The sequence below is a fragment of the Aspergillus uvarum genome (assembly GCF_003184745.1).
Source record: "Aspergillus uvarum CBS 121591 unplaced genomic scaffold BO82scaffold_100, whole genome shotgun sequence".
In the NCBI taxonomy this organism is placed as follows: Eukaryota; Fungi; Ascomycota; class Eurotiomycetes; order Eurotiales; family Aspergillaceae; genus Aspergillus; species Aspergillus uvarum.
Window position 1 is genome coordinate 17,334 of NW_020291397.1, and position 12,499 is coordinate 29,832.

Here is a 12,499-nt window from a genome sequence, read left to right on the forward strand (position 1 = left end):
GCAACCGGGCAATGAGCCTGTCCGAGATCATCACACAACCTTGGATCCAGCCCAGGTTCCCTGGGAGACTACTGTGGAACTAGTCGACCTGTATCTCGCCAAGGTCCACGATCGACCGCATAGCATCTTCCACCCGGCGACATTGCGGGCCCAGGTGCGCAATGGCACCGTGGGAAAGGCCCTGCTGTACGCCGTCTGCGCCCTCGGGGTCAAGTTCTCCTCGTACCCGGACCGACGCGAGTTGGAAGCGCGGTTTACCGTGGAGGCTAAGCAGATGCTCCAAGCCGACATTGAGAATGTCTGTCTCGAGAACATGCAGACCTGCCTCCTGATCGCTACCCTGAGCGCGGGGAACTGTGAAACCTCTTCGGAGGCACTCTTCGTTCGTACGACTCCCCTTAATGTTCGATTACTCGTTCTAGTGAAAGATCGACCTACTCACAAATCACCAGGAATCGCTACCTCGATGGCCGAGATCATGTCCCTCGATTCCGCCGCCGCGATGGACGGATCCGTCATCATCCGCGAAACCATCCGGAGAGTCTGGTGCTCGCTCTACGTGGCGGACCGCTGGTGTTTCTCGGGGCTCGGACTCCACCGTCACATGGACGAGCTCGGCACCCCCTGCGGGCTACCAATGGACGAGATCGCCTTCCAATCGCTACCACCGGACACGAGCAACTACCCAGAAGCGCCGCCGACGACAGCGCACGCCACACCGTCCACCACATGGAAGCCGGGCCTCTGGGCGCACATGGTCACGCTGGCACGGCATTTCGGCCCGATCCAGGACCTCAACCGCCGGGTCGCGCGCGGAGACACCGACACCGCCGAGCTGGACCAGAAGGTCCAAGACCTCGGGGACCAGCTCGAAGCCTGGAGCCGGAAGCTCCCCGCGGACACGCAGATGACGGTGCCCAACCTACACAGTCACCAGCAGACCGGCCGCGGGGGAACCTTCATTGCGTTGCACCTAGCGTACCACCACTACTCCACGCTCTTGTACTTCCGTTTCCTCGAAGACGACCAAACCCAGACCCAGAACCAGAACGAAAACCCATCGTCATCCTCCTCCCCGTCATCATCACCATCATCACCCCCAAAATCCCGCACCTACATCCACCGCTGCAAACACCACGCCTCCACCTTCAGCAACCTCCTCCACCTCGCCCGCCAAATCAAAGGCTGCGAAACCAACTTCCCAACCATCGGCCACATGACCACCGTCTCCTCCTCCGTCCTCCTGCACACACTACTTCTAGGCGACTCGACAGAACTCGAGGGGGCGCGCGCCGCGCTGAACGCGAATTTCGAGGTGTTGATCGAGCACCAGCAGTTCTGGCCCACCACCAAAGCCATGGTACCTCCCCACACCCCTACGCCAAAGAACACAGCCAGATAATGCTAACTACCAAAAAAAGATCCACAGACTGATGACCTTCCAAAACATATGCCTCCTCTCCACGGAATCGCACCGCTTCGATGGATGGATGGTCAAGTTCCTCCTCGAGCACTCCCGCGCGCTCGGCAAGCGCGAGATCCCCTGTGTGCCGGCCACGGCGCTGCTGGATGCGGAGTCGGAGAGTATGGTCTCCAAGACGAGGAGGTGGATGGAGCAGGGCCGGTATATGGATTTGAGTCTTCCGCTGTAGTGGAGCGTAGCTCGTCGGGAGGCACGGATTGCAGTGGGGTAGGAGAATGCCTAACTGTACAAAGGGGAAATCGAGGCGCAGGTGGGTTTGTGACAGTGACAAACGGGACCATAGCCATAGCCATAGCCAGAGGGTTGCGTCGGCATACAGGTAAGTCCGCCGGGCTGTCTTTCCCTCGGCCTCGTGGATGGTAAGTGATTGGTTGGTCCTTAGTCTTGCTCTGCCTGGACTAGAGCTCCGACTTCAGTACTCCTTCTATCTGGAGGGCTTTTCATCACCGACCCCATGAGTTTGTGCCTTTCAAGGCATGGGGACGGAGAAGTTATAGCCTACCGCCTCTTACACCCCACCGGGATCCTTTTCTCCAGTTATTCCGGAGAATAGTCTACGCTCCTACGTCTTCAGTGCCACACACTGAAGAGTATATCCTTAGATCCTACGGCTAGGTCTACTCATGGTATCCAACAGAAATGAGAGGGGAATGTTCTTTCTTGACATCTATTACCGTACCCATGCTCAATGTGCCCTTCGAACGATGCATTTGGGCAAGATCCCACCATATATCGCAGTATCCAGTCCAATCCACATCCACAAACAACCACCACAATATACATCCCCACCCCTTGTAAGGCATAAATAAATCACAAAAACTCCAGGGTATATGTTCCTTTTTGTAAAATCCCAACAACTGACTCAAAAAATTCGTAAACAACCTCATAACTCCTGTTTATCCAACGCCCAGATCTCCCAATGCTGCAGGACTTCCCACCCGACCCGACGGACTTGGCGGCGCCATTCGCGACCACGGGGGTCCCGTATGACCTTCGGGAGGCAGAGGCCGTCCTCGTCCTCGATCGGGGAATGGATTGTCTCCACGGTGCGGGCGGGCGGAGTCTCCTCGTCGTCCGGGCGGCTGCGTTTGCCTAGGACGGAGGGTGGAGGTTGGTAGGTGCTGCTGCTGTGGGTGGTGTTGAGGGCGGGGATGATCGAGGCGTTGTACGTGTTGTGATGATGATTGCCGTTGGGCAAGTCTTTCTCGGGTGCCGCAGCATAATTGAATTGCTGCTGCTGCGAAGGACTCCTACCGGTCTCGGCGCTTGGGGCGCGGGTGGTACTCGGGGTTTGAGGCTCGACGGCGTGGCCATTCGACGGTTCCGAGGGAATGGTGTAGTGTTTACCTAGGAGGAAGGCTTTCCGGCCGAAGCCGAGGACTTTCAGTCGGTGGAAAATCTGTTGATCGGCGAGGGCGGCGCTGAACTTCTCGATGAGAATCTCATCATCAGCGTCGACGAGGTCTTGCAGAGTACGTGCTGAGGCGAGGGGGTTGGCGGAGCGGGAGAAGAGTTTGGAGGTTTGGCCGGTTAGCAGCTTAGACGAAGCCTGGGTAGAACGGGCTTGATCCGATGCTGGGCCGGTGGGAACAAGGATACGAAGTGCGGTCAATTGGCGGAGGAATGGTAATAATAAACCCAAGGTGTCCATGGTCGAGAAGTCTGCGGCGAAGCCTAACTGTTCGAGTTGCGGACTGGCGTGCACAAGGCGCGCTATCGTGTTGGCCGACAGTGGCCAGCGTGCGGGGAGCAGGAGGTGACGGAGAGTGGAGGCATGGTTCGAGATGATATTATTCAGGTAGCAGTCGCGAATGGTTGCTTGCAGACTAGGGGAATTGACCGGGGTGTTTGCGGCCGACGAGTACGCCACTGAGCCGTTGGTGTCGGACTGCGGCGGGGTGAGTGCCGTGGCAGCGACGGGCTGTCGCGGAGAATTGATATCATGGCCGGGATTGGAGCTGGCGTTGACGAAATACATCTTCTCCAAACCCGTGAAATGACCTATGAAGTCGGCATGTCGTCGCGACAACGCATCTTGTCGGATGCATTTGATGTGGATCTCAGTCTGCGGGACCGTCGGCCACGTGCTGTCCACAAACGTGTTCATCGAGACATCTGAGCCTATGTCATTGAGAATAGTCACCTCTTCCAAGGGTTGCTGGGCGAAGGCAAGCTGAAACTCCTCCGTATGCAGCGCATACAGATTCTGCAGCCCAATTTTCCGAATGGGCAAGGGTCGTTTCGCCGCGATGCACTTGCGGAAGTAGTCGTGGAGCATGACGCTGGGCTCCTGCTCGATGCGCATGCGCGGCGACCAGTGAAGTTTCAGATCCCGCAGCTTCCTGCACCGGAACAGTAGCGTGGAGATATCGTCCGGATAACAGAGTGGATCGATGTCGGTGATCTTCAGGGACCGGAGTTGGGGGATGGCCGGGATGACGATGGTCGGTCGCGGATGGCGGCTCGACGGAAACCGCAGAGTCAAGGAGGTTAGCTTGGGCAATTGCGCCAGCCCTAAGTACACCGTCTCCATCATCTTGGTGTTGAGCTCCCAGCTGAAGCTCTCCAGGTCCGGCATCTTGTCCACCGCCGCCCGCACCGCGATATTCAGCATCATCGAGGAGTCCGGCACCCGGCCCACTCGCGCATGTTCCTCTAGCTCCGACTCGCGCCAATTTCCACGGAGCGTCAACGATCGCACCAGGTTGGCGTATGGGCGCGTGATGACGGCGTTGAGCCCCATGGAGAAGGGGCTGGCGCTCCCCATGCCCTCCGGCTGGTCATCACGATAGCGGATTTTGTCATAAGAGGTCAGGGTGATGTTCCTGTAGAGTTGGGGCAGAGTCATATAATTGAGTACGCGGCATGTTCGACAGAGACGAGCGAGATCACCAGGATCATCGAGCTGTGAGGTGTCTCAAAGATTAGCGCACCCGAGAATCAAGCAAGGGCTCGTGGGGGACGCACGGAGGAGATAATGAGAGCGATCAAATTCAGCGGCAGAACCAGTAACGGAGCACCTTTGGGCCGATCCGTGGTGACACTGGCTTCAAACATGTTCTGATTCACGGTCGCCATGATGCGACATCTGTAAGGGAGATGGGCGTGGCATGGACTGTAGTGAGAACAAGACAGCTGAAGCTCAGGGCACAGGCAGACATTTGATTACGCACGGGGACTAGCAGGAAGAAAGAAGCGGCGCGGCAGTGATTAAAGAAAGGAAAGTGGATAAGATGGCACGGAAGTGAGCGAGTGAGTGACGAAGGGAGATGGAATTATGGAATCCCGGGGAAAGCTTTTATGCTCGGCTGACTCAGACTGCCAGACCACCTCATCACGCTTAAGCTTAACTGCGTGAATTCTGCAGCACCCCAAAGACCAAGAGATACAATGTTATCGCTATCAGCATATGATCGCATCTCTATAAGTTATCATCTTATCACTAGATTGTGCCCCCACAATTAGACACAACATTTGCGGCGACACCCAGCCTCTGGCATATCATTTTCAATGCACGGAACTCTAATTATGCGCATAACTCAAGCAAGGGTCAGAAGAGACACATGCTTGTAGTACTCATAGCCTTGTGCCTATAAAAAGACTTAATATAAAGAAACTCCAAGACAACTCCGAAGTCTCCCCGAAAAAGAAACAATCCGTCCAACCTGCCCAAAGGTTCAGACCTTAATCGGCCACGCCCCCAAGGTAAACTGCGAATTGCACATATTGGTCAACTCCCAGGTCTCGGCGCCCAGCACCGCGGAGCTGCCCTCATCCTCCCAGTCGCCCATCGCGCCGGCCACAAACATGGCGGCCATGAAGTGATCATCGGTGGCATGCGCATCGCGGTACTCCGGATGTTTCATGAGGCGGGTCATCGCGCGGCGCAGCTGCGGGCCCGAGGTCTTCATGAGGACGTCCTCGACGGCCTGGCGGAACTCCAGCGCCCAGGCCTCGGGCGGCGTCTCCATGGCGAAGTTGTCGCGGAAGCGCAGCATGGGCGCCCAGCGGTTGCGGTACAGGTTGTGCACGGCGCCGCCCGTGCCGATCAGCAGGTAGTTCTCGCGGCGGAGCGGGCGCAGCACCGCGCCGACCTTCAGGTGGAAGTGCGGGTCGTAGCGCGCGTTCAGCGAGATCACCGTCGTGGGCGGGCAGCCGCCGGGGAACATCCGAATCAGGATCAGGTAGACGTCGTGGATCCATTCGAAGGTCGCGTTGCCGCTGACGTTGAAGCCCTCGCGCGCGAGCAGCTCGATACACCGCTGCGAGGTCGCCAGGTCTGGGTTGAGCAGGTAGTCGACGTATTTCGCCGGGTCGACGTAGGCCACGGGGCTCTTGCCGGGGTTCGGGTTCGTCGCGACTTGGATCTGGTCGTTGAAACAGTCCCAGTGTGCTCCCTGAAGGGTTTGCTTGTCAGTGTATGTGTGTACGGGCTTGTGTCTCGGGTGGTTTGCTCCCTTACCATGATCACAACACCCTTGATCCCATGCGCCAGTGCTTCATCGCCACACTTGCGCCAGTAATCAGCCGAGGAGCTCTCCTCGCCCAACATCATGGTAGAGCCATGTGAGAAGAAATGGACCGGTGTGAGACCTATGATAATTAGTGAGTGTTATCTGATATGCAATTGGAACCGCCCATGGAAACAAAAAGCGTGCAGTCCACATACCCATCTTCTTTTCTTTGCAAGCAGACAAACTAGGATCCGCTTAGTCGAGAGCGATGTCAATCAGGATATGAGGCTAAAGATCCTAGTCGCCTCATGGCTGGTCTGTCAAATGACTTATACTCGGGCGTTTACCCCGGAGAAAGTGAGAATCGGAAGAGATTCGGATGAGGGAGTGGACCACAAACCGACCACTTCCCCACGTGGACCACACACCACAGCCGATCCATAACCTACAATACATTATTGCGGAGAACTGTGGCAGCTGCGAACCCGGCATTATTGATTCAAGACCTTTCATTTTTATTATCTCTACACATGCTCAAGTGCATGCATTTAAGCGTGTTCATGATCCGACTCCAGTTGCCATCTAGGCCATCTTCGTTGCAGTCGACTCCTTCACCACATACCCTTCCTGTCCCTCGCCATCGAGAGATCTCGATCTGGACACTTTCTCCTCATCATCCCCCCTCGACTGAGTGATTTCATCTTTACTATGCTCAATCGGAGTATGATCTTTGATGACCAGCCACGTGGGCACCACCGCAAGCCCTACGACACGAGTCATTAGTCAACCGTCCATCGAAACGCAGCTACAAGCAAGAGCGAGGAGTCATACCCAGAAGAATCGTGTTCACAGCGAGAGGAACTCGGCCTCCATACCAATCGCGGGTATTGAGGCCGAAGGATACGGCCTGGGCAAAGCTCTCCTGCCCGCGAAGGATACCCGAATAACGCGCTATTGCCGGGTCAGTATAGGTATTATGATGAGGTCAGCACGTGGAGTACACACCCAGCTCAGAGATGTTGTCTGTCATTGTAGCGACAAGGTAGTACATGAAGTTCTGCAGAGCTTGCTGGGAGAATTCTGGATCAAAGGACGATGTCAGTGGGACTAGATCGTACTTCCAGAGGAGCCAGGACGCACGCCAGAGAATCAGCACAAAGAACCCCTTGACAAAGTCCTTGCTTGTCCAGTCCAAGACTGGAGGGTTGGCGGTAAATTGTTCTTGAACAACCCAGCCATAAGTCCAGGCTGCGATGTGGACAACGATGACGTAGTAGAAGCTATCGGAGGTTAGTGACGGGTTTGACGATTGACAGCCGTGGGCATACCTGTATATGATACGGCTCTTGACAGGAAGACCCTTGTAATCGAGGAATCGACTAATGATCCCGGATGATAGCAGGCTTGCAAAGTTGCCTGAGCAGCGTTAGCTTCTGAACGGTATTGCTGATGGATGGGAAATCAAGTTTTAGGCGGGCAACATACTAACGAAGCCCATCAGAGCTCGAGCTCGGACGTTGAAATAATAGGTTTCGAAATCTGCAGACTCATATCAGCAGGTGAATCAGAAGCATAGACAATTTGACATACTGCCACTATACTGGTTGAAGTAGGCGGCCCAAAACACGGGCAACAACAAGAGGACCTGGACGGATAACATGAGATGAGCACCTTGATGGCAGGAAACAGTCACTTACCTGCTTCTTACGGCAGAGCTTCCAGAGCTCGTGCATCTCAGCGCGCCATGAACCCTGTGCGATGATCCTGACGGGACTCCCATCGCTACGTTGAACCTTTTCAGGAGGCGAAAGGAAGTATGCGACAGGAACGGCCAGACATTGCAGCGCAACGAAAATCAGATATACCTCTAGATAATGTGTCAGTCGGCGGTCGCTATACAACAATCACAATTTGCTGCAACATACCAGGCTGAACCTTGCCTTTGCCCCCAGGAGAACTATCTCGAGTCAGCAACGTCCTGTCTGACTCTTCGGGGGCCCTTACTGATTGAGACCCAGGACGATAGCGCCACCCAACAACGGTCCACCGGTTCGAAACCACAGCCAGATACTATCTTGGGTCAGTCATCTTCGAATCAGCCGTTTGCGATGGATGCATACTTCATATACTTGCCGCGTTTGCCCGGCTCAGGATAGCCAAGTGCTACCGCGCCCTCAGAAGCCCAGAAAAGTCCCGCCCTGACACATATGAGCAGGAGATTTATAGTCCAAGTTCGAAAGTCTTGACTCACGATAGTCCACATGCTACCGACCCGACGAGCACGAACCAGACATTGCCCTAATCCGGTAATTAGACGCAATCACAGAAGATCGCAAAAAAGAACTCACATAGCGGTTATTCGTATACAACGCCGCGCTGCATCCTGTCAGTCGACCAGATCATCCAAAGAACCTCTAATCTCCGACACATACGAGTAAATCGGGTACCCAACCGCTCCCAGCAGCAAGGTCCAATGCAAGCCAATCCGGTTGGCAATCGGGGCGCCGAAAATGCACAGAAAGCCCACTGCCGAAAGACGCTTATATGTCAGTGCACCAAGTTCGACTGCGCTTTTAACGAAATAACTGACTCAGAGCAAACACCAGTGCATTGGCAGCGTTGATCAAGAACGGCGATTCCGCGCCGCCAGCACCCAAAGAGCTCATCGCATTCCACAACCCCGGGGCTAGGAAGCCCACTCCGCCGATCACGAAGGCATTGAACAATGTAGTGTGGTACCATGTCCGTTTGCCCAGCTCGGGGGAAGCATTGCCGTGAAATGCCATCGCGAAAGAGCTAGAGTCCGCTATGGCTGAACTCTCGACAAGTGATTTGCGCAGTGTGCGTGTGTGCGAGCATACGATGGTGGCTATTTGTAGGGCGACTCGCAAGCCCCGGTTGAGATTTTCATCTTTGGTGGCACAATCATGTAGCATTCCATTTCAAGCATCATTGACGTGCAAGATGGCGTGCTTGCAAATTTGCCGACTTCCCATCTCATCGCAAAGCCTCTAAAGTATTAGTATAGTATAGTATGCTTGTTGAGGCCAATGGAGGTGGAAGTTGGCTCTGGGTGAGTGGGACGCAGAGCGGGCTGGACCGCAATTGTCCTTACGTACTTGCTTCCGATCCTAAGCGAAAACTGAGTCACTGAATCGATAATGATCTGAGGAAATATGAGTAGGAAAGACGTGCAATGCCAGCCGATGCGCATTCAACAAATGCTCAACAGATGCTCAATTCCCAATAAAACTCAGAAATGTTCTTCAGGAGACACAAAATCCAAAATAATGATATATACGTATATTAAAGTCTGTAGTACATGCATCCCAAGGGGTATCTTTTTTTGAACAAAACTGCGCCAGGGATCTTCGATAACGGCGAGGTATTTCGAAGGTGTGAGAAGGCCTAGAACATCAGCAACACTTTTTTGAGATGGCTCCGACCCGAGCCGGTTTTGAGTAGGCGAAAGGAGAACAGTGAGTGTATAGCAGCCGAATAAGGAGCTGTCAGACACTAGCTCAAACGATTTGATGGGCGCAAAAAGATGACCGTGATATATAGAAAGATCATGTTCAAATCCGATACTCCCCGCTAATTCAAGCATCCATGTAAGCATTAACCCGAGAAAACAAAAAGCAGAACCAGGAGGAATATGAGCCATATGAGCCCTAGTGTGGTATGATGTCAATTCATTGCTGAGATCGAGCATCACCAGTCGGTGGAGTGCCGTTCGATTGAGCATGGGGAGACTGTGGCGGAGGGGTTGGATCTGTTGAAGTCCTATCTGCACCCGTTGGTTGGCGTTCACCAATGTTGTCGTCCAGAGCTAGCTCCGAAGTGAGATAGGCAGCAGGAGTTGGGGCTTGATCTGGGCGAAAATCATCAAAGCCCACGAGAGCCGCTGCCTCGGGATCATAGCGCAGTTCCTGATACATATTGCCATCGTCTACGCTCCAAGGGGCAGCGCTTCGGGTTTGTGGCTGGATGACTCTCAAAGGCAGGTCCGTACGACCTTCAAGACGCCCCGAGGGAGTCCGTTGGCTGGAATTTGTCGTTTCTAAAATACCACTATCATTGAAATGTTGCGGCGACCAGGTTTGCTGTCCTCGCCGTCTCGCAGGGATGACAGTGACTGGTAATGGAGAATCTGAGCCCTGACGTCCAGAACCGGGTCGCAATCGTCTCGGGATCGGGAAAAAAGCTCCAGCTCGATTGGGCCGAGGGTTGTGCTCATCGTCACTGTCGTCCGAAGGAAGGTCGGGGAGGGGATTATCTTCTCCAGCAGGATGCGATCCAGGGGCTTCTTCCCCGGCCTGTGCTGAAGCAACCTCCCTTGGCAGAGATGCGCGCCTTCGTTTGAATGGATTCAATAAAGTTCGCCACCCTTTGTCCAATTGAACAATTTGAGGAGATTGTTCTCTGGTCTGCTGCTCCGACAATCTATTATGAATTAGATCAGCTTGTTGGCTCTCCATAGCTGTTGCCATCTCCTTCGCAGCCAGTTCATCGTCCATCCCCTCTTCTTCCTCTTCCATATGTGGCATGGCAACTGGTGGCGTCGGACTGGATACGGGGTGATAATGCACGTTGTACACGGTACTGGCTGCACTTGTAGTATCGGCCCGACTGATGGGGGTGAGGGCCGCAGGTGGAGGGGTAGGCCGCGAAACAATCCTCCGGCGCCTAGCGTCAGCGGATGCAATATTTGTCTGGTTCTCCAAGTTAGACTGCCAATTGCGCCCACCTCTGGTTCGCAGAGGACGATGAGCCAAGCCCATCATACCTCCCCAACCAGAGGACATGCCAGCACCACCGCCGCGATCATTGTTGTTGGGGTTGTAACGAGGCCAATCGACCTCCTCTGAAGGAGTCACTTCGAGCATTTCGTCTCCATCGAATATCTCCCGTCCCAAGATACCATCCTTCCGCTCATCTCTTTCCAGAGCTTCGATCCGTTCCACCCATTCCCAGACAACGACACTCGCTGCAGCTGATCCAACCCATCGGACATAGGTACCCCACCCGGCAACCTTCGGCTTCGCCATATCCAGAACAAAAAAGACGACCGGAATAAGGACGGCGCACAGAGACAAAAGAGCCACCAAGCAAATGTTCCTCATTTTCGGATGAAAGAAAGCGAATCGGTGTTTCGAGAGAGAATAGAAAATGACCCAGGCAGCGTAGAGCAAGTTCAAAGCAAGCTCAAAAAGGTAACTCAAAGCCGGTATCGCGTCTTCGTATAGTCGCGGACGCGTGGTATGAGATTTCACCAGGAATTTATCCAGGATGCTGAATGTGGTATCGAACACGATCAAGGCGAATCCTGCCCACTTTATCATGACCTTCTCTTTGTGCCGGGGAAAGAGGCGAATTAAAGTCTGAACTTGGGCAAGCCAGAGAAACGTGCTCGAAATGACTCGAACAACTCGGATCTCCATCCCATCAATGACTTCGTCCGCTAATGCCTCAGCGTCAGAGTACCCATAATAATACTGTTGTTCGGCGACCCGGAATGAATCCACTGTAGCGATTGTGAGTGATACAGCTACCAGCAGCGCTGCGACTTTCTGTAGCCAAGGTCGACCACCCACGCCAACCACTGAAGAATTCCCGCTGTATGAACCGGTGATCATGCCGCGCCTTCCCAATAAGTTCGCACCACCACCGGGACCACCAACATAGAACGTGCGCGGCGTAATGAGAAGAATGATGACGAGCAAGTAACTGACCACAGTCGTGCAGCCCATAGCGTACAGTTGAGGCGCTACCGAAGAGTAAAAGGGGTCGGTGGTGTCAAGCGCCGCGACAGCATGTTGCGTGGCAGTTGCAGTACTGGTACAAACCGGTTCGTAGATCGCATTTTCGGTCAAAGTGATCGCATAGGAGCGATTCAAATAAACATGGCCTGGTTGAAGCACCGAATCCGCATCAGTTTCAATGTCTTAGCACGGAGAAAGTGAGGGGAGGCATGTGCCACCATCCGGGGTCGAGGGAGGTTGCCTTCCCCCAAGACTATTTGGCCTTGACATACCATCGCTAGGTAGTAGAAACGGAGTACAGCCTGATTCATATGTCCTGGTTGTAGTTGTCGTTGGCTGAACCCAAATCTGGCGAGGGGCCAGGTGCCCGTCATTCTCCATAGTCGAACAGGCTACCAGGACGTTTCAGGTCGCGATCAGAGCAGGCCTCACACGCCACAAAATCATATGTAGGAAATGTCATCAATGCCAGTAAGAACTTGTCGTCACACAGCAGGTTCAGACACCCATAATGGCGATAGGTCGGAGGCGCTCTATCGATTGCCGACGGTCGGGGAAATGCGAGCAAAGCACGGAGCGATCGTGTTCGTCTGTAAAGGACCTCGTACTGGGGGATGCTTCGACTTGATGGTGGGTCTCGCAGCAGATATCGCACACAGTGGAAGGGCTCGGAATAGCGCCGAAGATTGACAAAATGAGCAACTGAGACAGATCTATGAACCAGACTTGTATTTGGTCGAAGGTGAAGTCCGACAGAAGAACCGCCACCGCGGTCCAGATTCCCCGTCCAGGGCTCACCG

At 54.2% G+C, this 12,499-nt stretch overlaps 5 protein-coding genes across 5 annotated transcripts; 1 reads left to right on the plus strand and 4 right to left on the minus strand.

Moving 5' to 3' along the window:
- Positions 1–122: 122 nt before the first annotated feature.
- Positions 123–2,118, plus strand: BO82DRAFT_396503 (putative C6 transcription factor). The gene is made up of 3 exons (XM_025638847.1): positions 123–386; positions 453–1,360; positions 1,422–2,118. The coding sequence occupies exons 1-3, from the start codon at positions 275–277 to the stop codon at positions 1,650–1,652; spliced, it is 1,251 nt and encodes a 416-aa protein (XP_025486106.1). The 5' UTR covers positions 123–274; the 3' UTR covers positions 1,653–2,118.
- Positions 2,119–2,128: 10 nt separating this feature from the next.
- On the minus strand, positions 2,129–4,684 carry BO82DRAFT_359618 (uncharacterized protein). Its single transcript, XM_025636617.1, has one exon. The coding sequence runs from the start codon at positions 4,329–4,331 to the stop codon at positions 2,367–2,369; it is 1,965 nt and encodes a 654-aa protein (XP_025486107.1). The 5' UTR covers positions 4,332–4,684; the 3' UTR covers positions 2,129–2,366.
- A 320-nt stretch (positions 4,685–5,004) lies between these two features.
- On the minus strand, positions 5,005–6,273 carry BO82DRAFT_348259 (DODA-type extradiol aromatic ring-opening family dioxygenase). Its single transcript, XM_025633819.1, has 3 exons — positions 6,153–6,273; positions 5,946–6,076; positions 5,005–5,880 (listed from the first exon to the last, which is right to left on the minus strand). Exons 1-3 carry the CDS (start codon positions 6,154–6,156, stop codon positions 5,161–5,163), a joined length of 855 nt encoding a protein of 284 aa, XP_025486108.1. The 5' UTR covers positions 6,157–6,273; the 3' UTR covers positions 5,005–5,160.
- A 64-nt stretch (positions 6,274–6,337) lies between these two features.
- BO82DRAFT_10439 (MFS general substrate transporter) lies at positions 6,338–8,871 on the minus strand. Its single transcript, XM_025629750.1, has 15 exons — positions 8,528–8,871; positions 8,370–8,463; positions 8,286–8,313; positions 8,189–8,235; positions 8,058–8,135; positions 7,942–8,007; positions 7,863–7,894; positions 7,635–7,804; positions 7,528–7,582; positions 7,423–7,476; positions 7,266–7,353; positions 7,078–7,217; positions 6,943–7,017; positions 6,769–6,888; positions 6,338–6,701 (listed from the first exon to the last, which is right to left on the minus strand). The coding sequence occupies exons 1-15, from the start codon at positions 8,721–8,723 to the stop codon at positions 6,520–6,522; spliced, it is 1,425 nt and encodes a 474-aa protein (XP_025486109.1). The 5' UTR covers positions 8,724–8,871; the 3' UTR covers positions 6,338–6,519.
- A 273-nt stretch (positions 8,872–9,144) lies between these two features.
- BO82DRAFT_437041 (PalH/RIM21 family protein) lies at positions 9,145–12,428 on the minus strand. Its single transcript, XM_025641164.1, has 2 exons — positions 11,972–12,428; positions 9,145–11,845 (listed from the first exon to the last, which is right to left on the minus strand). Exons 1-2 carry the CDS (start codon positions 12,078–12,080, stop codon positions 9,630–9,632), a joined length of 2,325 nt encoding a protein of 774 aa, XP_025486110.1. The 5' UTR covers positions 12,081–12,428; the 3' UTR covers positions 9,145–9,629.
- Between the last annotated feature and the right edge of the window lie 71 nt (positions 12,429–12,499).

Bases quoted from the DNA above. Each gene is read 5' to 3' on its own strand.
- BO82DRAFT_396503 (XM_025638847.1), top strand. From the start codon at position 275: ATGCTCCAAGCCGACATTGAGAATGTCTGTCTCGAGAACATGCAGACC. The intron at 387-452 runs GTACGACTCCCC...ACAAATCACCAG, and splicing joins TTCGGAGGCACTCTTCGTTC to GAATCGCTACCTCGATGGCC. The intron at 1,361-1,421 runs GTACCTCCCCAC...TACCAAAAAAAG, and splicing joins GGCCCACCACCAAAGCCATG to ATCCACAGACTGATGACCTT.
- BO82DRAFT_359618 (XM_025636617.1), bottom strand. From the start codon at position 4,331: ATGACTCTGCCCCAACTCTACAGGAACATCACCCTGACCTCTTATGAC.
- BO82DRAFT_348259 (XM_025633819.1), bottom strand. The intron at 5,881-5,945 runs GTAAGGGAGCAA...CAAACCCTTCAG, and splicing joins TCAAGGGTGTTGTGATCATG to GGAGCACACTGGGACTGTTT.
- BO82DRAFT_10439 (XM_025629750.1), bottom strand. From the start codon at position 8,723: ATGGCATTTCACGGCAATGCTTCCCCCGAGCTGGGCAAACGGACATGG. The intron at 8,008-8,057 runs GTATGCATCCAT...GACCCAAGATAG, and splicing joins AAACGCGGCAAGTATATGAA to TATCTGGCTGTGGTTTCGAA. The intron at 6,889-6,942 runs GTGTGTACTCCA...ACCCGGCAATAG, and splicing joins AGACAACATCTCTGAGCTGG to CGCGTTATTCGGGTATCCTT.
- BO82DRAFT_437041 (XM_025641164.1), bottom strand. From the start codon at position 12,080: ATGGAGAATGACGGGCACCTGGCCCCTCGCCAGATTTGGGTTCAGCCA. The intron at 11,846-11,971 runs GTATGTCAAGGC...TGCTTCAACCAG, and splicing joins GTTTCTACTACCTAGCGATG to GCCATGTTTATTTGAATCGC.